At 45.0% G+C, this 8,394-nt stretch overlaps 1 protein-coding gene and 1 long non-coding RNA gene across 2 annotated transcripts; one reads left to right on the top strand and one right to left on the bottom strand.

Annotated features, from left to right (window-relative positions):
- Positions 1 to 8: 8 nt before the first annotated feature.
- Positions 9 to 4,246, top strand: LOC148124877 (uncharacterized). Its single transcript, XR_015744736.1, has 3 exons — positions 9 to 41; positions 186 to 374; positions 4,192 to 4,246. It is a non-coding gene; the product is annotated as an uncharacterized LOC148124877 (long non-coding RNA).
- LOC148124876 (cornifelin-like) lies at positions 2,101 to 5,962 on the bottom strand. Its single transcript, XM_087939457.1, has 3 exons — positions 5,193 to 5,962; positions 3,795 to 3,931; positions 2,101 to 2,212 (listed from the first exon to the last, which is right to left on the bottom strand). The coding sequence occupies exons 1-3, from the start codon at positions 5,299 to 5,301 to the stop codon at positions 2,117 to 2,119; spliced, it is 342 nt and encodes a 113-aa protein (XP_087795583.1). The 5' UTR covers positions 5,302 to 5,962; the 3' UTR covers positions 2,101 to 2,116.
- Between the last annotated feature and the right edge of the window lie 2,432 nt (positions 5,963 to 8,394).

Below are 8,394 nucleotides of genomic sequence, written 5' to 3'. Positions count from 1 at the left end.
TTAACGAAGGCCAATCGGCTAAGGAGGGTGTGTGTGTGTGTGTGTGTGTGTGTGTGTATATATATATATATATATATATATATATATATATATATATATATATATATATATATATATATGTGTGTGTGTGTGTGTGTGTATGTGTATGTATATGTATGTATGTATGTATGTATGTATGTATGTAGAGCCAATTTCCGCCTCACCAGCTGCCGGGCGGGGAAATGGCGCATGCCGAAGGGTTCGGGGGTGAGCCAGAGGAGGGAGGCTCTCCCGAGAGGCGTCTCGCAAGGGCCGTTCATTTGAGACACACCCCGCTCAGTCCCCTGGGACAATGACCTCCAGCCATGGATCCCGCCGCTCCTTTTGTATTACAGGTAGTCTTTGACTTACAACCACTCACTTAGTGACCACTCCAACTTACAACGGCAGGAGAAAAAGTGACGTCACCGTTTCACACGGCGGTTGCAGCGGTCACGTGATCAAAATCTGGCTGCTGGGCAGCTGACTGGCCTTTAAGAGAATAACCGAGCTGGAAGGGACTTTGGGGGTCTAGCCCAAGCCCAGGAAACTCCACACCATTCCAGACAAACGGCTTCCCAGCCGCTTTTTAAAACTTCCAGTGCTGGAGCCCCCACAACTTCTGGAGGCAAGTCGTTCCACTGGCTTATTGTTCTGTCAGGAAATTTCTCTTTGGTCCCAGGTTGCTTCTCCCCTACCAGTTTCCACCCCTCCTTGTCCTGCCCTCAGTTGCTTTGGGGAAGAGCTTGACTGCCTCTTCTTTGGGGCAGCCCCTGTGAGATATTGGAACACTGCTATCATGTCACCCCAGTCCTTTTCATCAAACTAGACACATCCAGTTCCTGCAACTTCATCTTTTAGCCTTCAATCCCCAATCATCTTTGTTTCTGTTCTCTGCACTCTTTTCTAAAGTCCAATATGTTTTATATCATGGCGATCAAAACTGGATTCCAAGTGTGCTCATTATAAAGTGTATTAACACTTCATCTTATCTTGATTCTGTCTCTTTATTAATGCAGCCATGTAGGGTTTTTAAGGTGACAACCAGCACCTTGAATTGGATCCAAAAGCAAATTGGCAGGCAATGCCGCTCCTCCAGGAGAGGTCACTTATGAGCATACTTGGGCCTGCACAAAACTATGCGGGCTGCAGCATTCTGGACCAATTGGAGCATCTGGATACTTTTCAAGGGCAGCCGCATGTAGAGTACATTACAAATACTCAAGATGGGAGGTAACTGGAGTGCTAAGGAACATCAAAACAGTTCCTGTTAAAACACCTCCTTAAGCTTGTATTCTCTTGATGAATTCTAGGAATTCATGATTTTGGAGTTCCAGTACATCTGGGGAAAACTCCACTAACTCCTTGTGATAAAAGCAAACACAATTTTACCTCAACCTAAGCATTTCTCCTTTTTAAATATACCTGACTGATCGCCTGGCAGGTTTACTAACTAATGCCATGCAAGGATTAATGGTGCCTGTCCCACTTTAATAAAAATATATGATCCAAATAGGCTGCTGGTGTTACTGCTTGCAGGCATGCCTTTTTTTTCTTTTTGTTCTTCCCCATAAGCAGAGAGTTGCTGATCTTGCTGGGTTTTGTGTCGGACTACCAGGATTGTGCTGGGCAGGTGAGTCACAAAAAGAGGTGGCAACACTTGTTTCTGGGAAAAACCAAGGAGAACAAAAGCTGTAGGTAGCAGGAAAGCTGAAAGGGAGGACCCCTGGGGAAGGAGCCACCTTTCCGACCTTCTGACAAGCCAACATAATGGAGAAGACAGGTTCACTTTATAAGCAAGTGACTCACTTAACAACTGTGGAAGGAAGATCGTAAAATGGGACATAGCACATTTGACAGTTGTCTTGCTTAGCAACAGAAATTTTGGGCTCAGTTGTGGTTGTAAGTCAAGGACTACTGGTACGTTTGAGGAAGATCAACTCTACTTTCCTGGCTACCTTGAGCCTGCCCCCAGCTGAGCCCCATTTCCCAGATGAAAGCATTGCTGGAGTGGAGGGTCCCCGTGGCTGAAAGCGACCCCCCCCCTTCATAATGGCACCTTCTGATCCTGACCCACCTTTGTGTCCTCCTTTGCTCTTTAAGAGCGAGAGCGAGTGTGCACTTCCCGAGCCATTCGACAAATCTCACACCAGCCACAGAGGCACATCGACAGTGTATCTCCCAAAACGGTGCCCTGCAATGCTCAAGCCAAGGAGAGAGTGTCAAGTTTGCATGCTTGGACTTTGCCCACACCAGAAGCTGCATGAGCCAGCCTGATGCTGCCTATGCAGTTTTGGTAGATCAAACAGGAAGTCCCCTCCCAGCCCCTCAAGAATGACTGACTGTGGTTTAGACAGCAATTTTTCTGGTGTTGTCCCAGAAAACTTCCCTGGCACCTTTGGAGGCCAAGGTGGGCTGCTATGCTATGCAGACCACAGGCCTCTGAGCAGAGACTGACCAGGCCCATTTATGCAGACTACCTACTACACGTAAGAATTAAATTTAGGGGCTAAAGTTACTTTGGAAGATCCAGCATAAATTTAGCCCTGTTTCTTCTACAATGCCCTGCTTAGAATACCTGAAGAATTACAGATAGTCCATTAACTATTTTTTTCAGTTGGAGACAGAAAAAGAAATTTGGGAAAGCTTGATTAAATACCTCCCAAATTTCACATATTCCAGTAGTAGTGGTTATTTTCACTTAGGATGAGAATCATAGGAGTACTATACAACATAGTAAAATGTGATTTTAGGGAAACAGCACTTTAAGGAATTAGTTATTACTTCTCCCCTGTGTGTGCTAGACAGAAAGAAAAGGCACTATTTTAATCCCCGCTATTTTGGAGCAGTGCAAAATACTTGTAGCTTCAACTACAGCTGTTGGGGGGAGAAAAAAAAAGGTCAACAGGTGCTAGATGAATGTGCTGCAAATGCACTAATTAAAGATTAGCTAAATATTGGATTTGTCTTCTTATACTTTGCAATAGATCTTGGAAAATGAGTATTAAAAAAGGGACAAGCAGAAAAAAATAAGTACTGTCCTCCATGCATGACCACTTAGATGTGAAGCTGCTGTATTTGCTTCTTTCACCATATCACGTCTCTAATAGGGCACAATATTTCATAATACCAAGGCGGTATGGATTGACTGCCTGGATGAGATAAAACATGCATGATGTCCTTTATTAAAAATGCAGTTATTTGTAGTGTTACAAAATTGAGATAAATTATTTCTGCCTTCTTTTGCAGTGGAAACAACTTAATTCCAGGATTCAAGCAAACTCTGCAGTTTGTGCTTAGTTTTCATAGCAGGGGTATTGTAATTTATTTCACTGACAAGTTGCCTCATAGAATTCTTGTGAAACTTCAATAACTTTCTTGCCAACAAGATTGGCTGAATTCACCCACTGCATTAAAACTGCAAATTTTTAAATACAAATGGAAGCGTTCACGGTAGATAATGAAGGCGAACAAAGTCACACTATGAGGAATACCATAATTATCATATAAAATAATAAAAGGACAATAAATAAATTCACCCTCTCCTTTTTCATTTTGTGTCCACCAGAGGCATTTTAGCAGTCCCAGAGATGAAGCCGGGCAGTCAAGACAAGCACTACTCTGCAGCACAGTGCTTGGTGTAAGAACAAGTGCTGCAATAAACTTTGACAATAAAACTTTTTAAAAATATAAATTGCATCTCCCCTACCCCCCAGTATCCTCTGTTCTACTTTTCAGAGAAAGATCATCTCCTAGGTGAAATCTTAGCACATTACCGGGATGCCATAGGAGAGCCGCATGTGTGTGCGGAGTGCAGTCATGCCACCAGGCACCATTCCCAAGCAGCAATGTTCCCCATATTTGCGTGTCACGTAGCAGCTCAGAATCAACGGGCAGCAAACTCCAACACAACCTGCCAAGCAATATAAACACATACATGCAAGCAAAGATCAATAGAAGTAGAAAAATGCTGTCCTCCATAGCCCAGACTTGTAATCCTTGCCACTATGACCTCACTTAGCCAATCCTTGGTGGATAAGAGAGTGGCTGATGATTGTGTTCTGTGACAAACTATGATCACCAGTGATCCTGCCAGCTGAAAAGCAGACATTTTCTAAGCATTCCCAGATTTGAGTGCAAGTTGTCATATCCTGTTTCTTTTTGCTCTTGCAGACAAAAAGAAATCACAATACAATAAAAACTACTGGATTAGATGATGGAAAAATGGGGGGGGGGAGTTTTTGCACCTTTTTCACATACCTCTGTAGCTCTGGAGGGTAAAAGCCCTGTTTTGGCAGGGCTGCCCTAGAACAAGGGTCTCCAAACTTGGCAACTTTAAGACATGGACTTGTGCACATTCTGGAGAAAAAGGGAAGTTTCCTGAGGATGGACAACCCCCAAAACTTGGAAGAATAAAACTTTGGTCCTGATGACTGATTCAGATTGGATCCTGTAACATTATCCTGAGACACATTTATTGGCCTTCATTCCCAAAATACTTTTAAGACAAGGTGGTTAACTTTCAACATAATAAAGTTGGCAGTTAATCCCCTTCAAACATCTCTGAGATTGTTCAGCTGTCCAAGAAAAAGAATTGAGCTGGTGTCTTGACATTTAAAACTAAAATATTGTTTAAAGTTTGCCACTAGTTGAAAAATTTACCCAATGTCTAACAAAATCCTGACCTCAAAAGCCAGATTCCTACACAATTTCTTCTATTTCCAAGAAAGCTTAAAGAGAATCCTATAGCTGCAGTTGTTGACATAACAACAGTACAACCTCACGAATGAAGGCAAAATGAATGACGGCCAAAAGCAGCTTCTTTGAGAGCAAACCCCATTCCTTAACTAGCACTGATGATGTTACCTAGTTTGGGTAATGGAACATCTGCATAAAAACAACCAAGCTCAGAGAGTACCAAGTGCCTCTCCCACCTTCTCCAGTGGTGTCCTCCAATTAGAGGTTTTGCTTCCTTAATCACCTTGGCCATCCTGGCTGAGCAGGATGGGATTTAGTATCAACCTATGTTGAAAGCACCAGGTTGGGAAGTCCACAAACTGGAAATAACCTAGAAATCCAGTCTTATTTCAGGAAGAACTAGTTCACGAAGAGTCTCATTCCTCCCTTCTCAGCTGGCTACTTTCCACAGGTATTAGAGGTAGAGATCTACTTACACATGGGACAGTCCAAACAGCAGTCATACCTCCCACTGGCCCAGCTGCCTTCTGAGGATTGGGTTACTGGGGAGACAGTCGGCTGGCAAATCACTACTAACTGGGACATTGTCAAAGGCTGGGCTCCTGGGCAGCACAAAACTGCTTCTGAAGAGACATTGGGTGTCTTTTGCAACCGGGCAAGCAGGATGGTAAAAGCTCTTCTTTGTGAAACCCTGTAGGCTGGGTGAAATGCCAGAGGAAGCAGCAGGAAGTGGGTGGAATAACACAAAGTTTGTGAAACAAGTAGTGTCCTAAGCAGCAGCTGGAGCAAATGAAAAAAACTCCCAGAGCAGCTTTTGCCTGGTAGGTAGAGTCACAATATTAGGTCACCAGCACTGCTTCAGCTTGCAGGGAAGTGAGGGGCCCAGGTGTTGTCATCTGACCTTTGTTTCATTAGCAAAGAAAGACTCCTGGTTAATTTCCTTTTCCAAGAGCATATACTTTACTGAGAACAAAGCAGTTGCAGATTAGAACAGGCAGAATTTGTTGGTGTGGTGTGAAAATGATGCAATTAATGTTCCCTTTTTTCCTGTCCATCCCCCATTATCAGTCAATGTCCCATTAAAAGTTCTCAGGTGGTTTTGGAAAGTGGACCCCGGGTTCCCACCTTTCCCATCTCCACATTCCTTTTGTTGACCTTGTGCTTGATTCGTGCTCCTCAGTTGGCCAGCTCTGCTTCAAACCCAAACCCTCCCTAACCATCCAATCTCCTCCTCCTCCTCCTCCCCCTCCCCTCCTCCTCCTCTCCCCCTCACCCCATTGCTGATGTCAAGCTGGCAAAGTATGCGATGTGAAGCAAGCAGAATGACAGCTATGACAAAGGCAGAGAGTAGATGCTACTGCTTCAGATTGCAAAACAGTGCTGTCCTGGAGACTGTTTACAATCCCGGGGTCCCAGTTTGCTCTTCCCAGGTAGCTGAACTGACACTACATACCACGCAGCAGAGCACACGTGTCTGCCCCAGCACTGAAAGTAGGAAGGTTCATAGAGGGGAAAGAATTGTATTCCCAACTCACTTTCTACATCCCAGGAACCTGCCACCTTATTTCCCTCCCCAATCTGATGTCATTCAAGATGTTTTCAAAATAACCACAACACATCTTGAACAGTTGCAGGAATTGGGCATGTCTAATTTAACGAAAGAAGGACCAGGAGTGACATGATAGCAGTGTTCCAATATCTCAGGGACTGCCCCAGAGAAGAGGGGGTCAACCTATTCTCCAAAGCACCTGAAGGCAGGACAAGAAGCAATGGATGAAAACTCATCAAAGAGAGAACCAACCTAGAATTTAGGAGAAAATTCCTAACGGTGAGAACCATTAATCAGTGGAATGGCTTGCCTCCATAAACTGTGGCTAATCCGTCACCTGAAGCTTTTAAGAAGAGATTTGACATCCATTTGTCCAGAATGGTATAGAGTGGCCTTGTCAGATCTGTGTCTCTGTCATTTCTTCAGTGGAAGAAGAAAAAAAAAGTGGGGGGGGGGGAGGAGACTGATAGAAATCCTTTCTCGATGTTACCTGAATATATTTAATCTTATATCAAATTTGTATAACCTACACATGATACAATGGAGGGAGGAAACCCAGATGGCCAGAACCTATCACCTCTGAGAGACACAGCCAGGAGATGAGGACCATAAACATTCCACAGTGAGATGTGTCCTGGGAACCTCTGGAAAAGTTCGTTCTGAAAGGGGGTGGGGGGAAATTAGGTATGCCCTGGGAAACTGTGAAAAAGACCGTTCCTTTCAAAAAGGGGGGGGGGGAATTAACATACTGGCTTTTGTTTCACTAAATACACATCGAGATAAGGGGAGGGGTTTTGAACTCCCTTATCTCTCCCTGTATGCCTGGAGAGACCTTAGACACTGCTTTGAACTCCTATATGAATTGTCTCATCTCAATAAAGGATTCCTTTTGATATGTTTGATTTTCAGAAGTTAATTCTTGTTAATTGAATGGGAAAAAGTTCTGTAGCCTGACATAAAGCAGCGTCTGCAATAGTGGTCAGCCTGGAGAGAAATTTTGTTTTTAAGAAAACAAAAAAGAAAGAAAACCTTTCACTCTACCGAGGGGACCCTGCAAAAGAAGAAAAATGTCTGAATACAGCAAGGAGCAAGGGGGAGCCGAATGCTGGGGAGAAACGTCGACACTAACCCAGCCAGATGCTGACTTGGTGCACCCCATTGAAGACAGCAAAGCTGCCTGCGAAACCTCCACTAAGCCCCAGTGGTCTATAGGTGTAGGAAAAAGAGACAGCTGGGATGGAAGAACCAGAGGAGTAACCTTCACCCGGGGTAATCATAAACCCGGGTGGAAATTGGAACTGGAGGCCCTATTGGCTCAGGAAGAATGGGGCGAGGAGCCACCGGCTGATGACCGAATGAGACGGTACATAAATCACCTCATGAAGGAAGCCAAGGAGAACCTCCAGGTGAGGGATGCACCAGGATGACAACGCAGGAGAGCGAGGGAACCAGAAAATGAGAGAATCTCATTTCCAGTGGAAATTGACCAGGCAGAGGGACAAGCCGAAGAACCAGCAGCCATACCAGGTACCTGTCCCTTAAACACCCTGGATCAGGGGATTAACCCTGGCCAACCCAGAGACATACAACTGCAGAGGAAGATCCCGCCCTTGGGGATAAAATTCGATGGAGACCCCCAGAAACTGGGATTTTTCCTGGTGCAAGTGCTCACCTACTTGCAAGAATATGGGCGGAATTTCCCAACCCAGGGGTCCCGAGTATGAGTCATCACCCTGGCCCTTGAAGGGGCAGCAGCCAGATGGATGGTGACGCTCCACAACGTCAACAACCCAGAATTAAGGAACCCCGATCGCTTCATGATGGCCTTATGGCACCGTTTTGAGGACCCCCTCGCCGATAGAAAAGCCCGCGACCGCATTAAGAGTCGTAAAACAAGGCCATCGCCCGGTAGCAGAATACACCGAGGAATTTTGTGACCTGGCCAGGCGGGTAGACTGGCCAGAGGATATCCTAGTCTGTTGGTTCAAAGATGAGACTAAATGATGACCTATACGCTGCCTGCCTGGCCCGTGGGGCCCCAAACCTGTTGCATGAATGGTACATGATGGCAGAGGAAGCGGAAATAGACATGACTCGAAACCAGCACCGCACTGGCAAGTTTTGGAAAA

The sequence above is a fragment of the Pseudonaja textilis genome, chromosome 10 (assembly GCF_049901715.1).
Source record: "Pseudonaja textilis isolate UNSWEBS1 chromosome 10, rPseTex1.2, whole genome shotgun sequence".
NCBI classification, from domain to species: domain Eukaryota; kingdom Metazoa; phylum Chordata; class Lepidosauria; order Squamata; family Elapidae; genus Pseudonaja; species Pseudonaja textilis.
The sequence above is the reverse complement of the archived record's forward strand: the minus strand, read 5'-3'. Positions and strand labels throughout refer to the sequence as shown.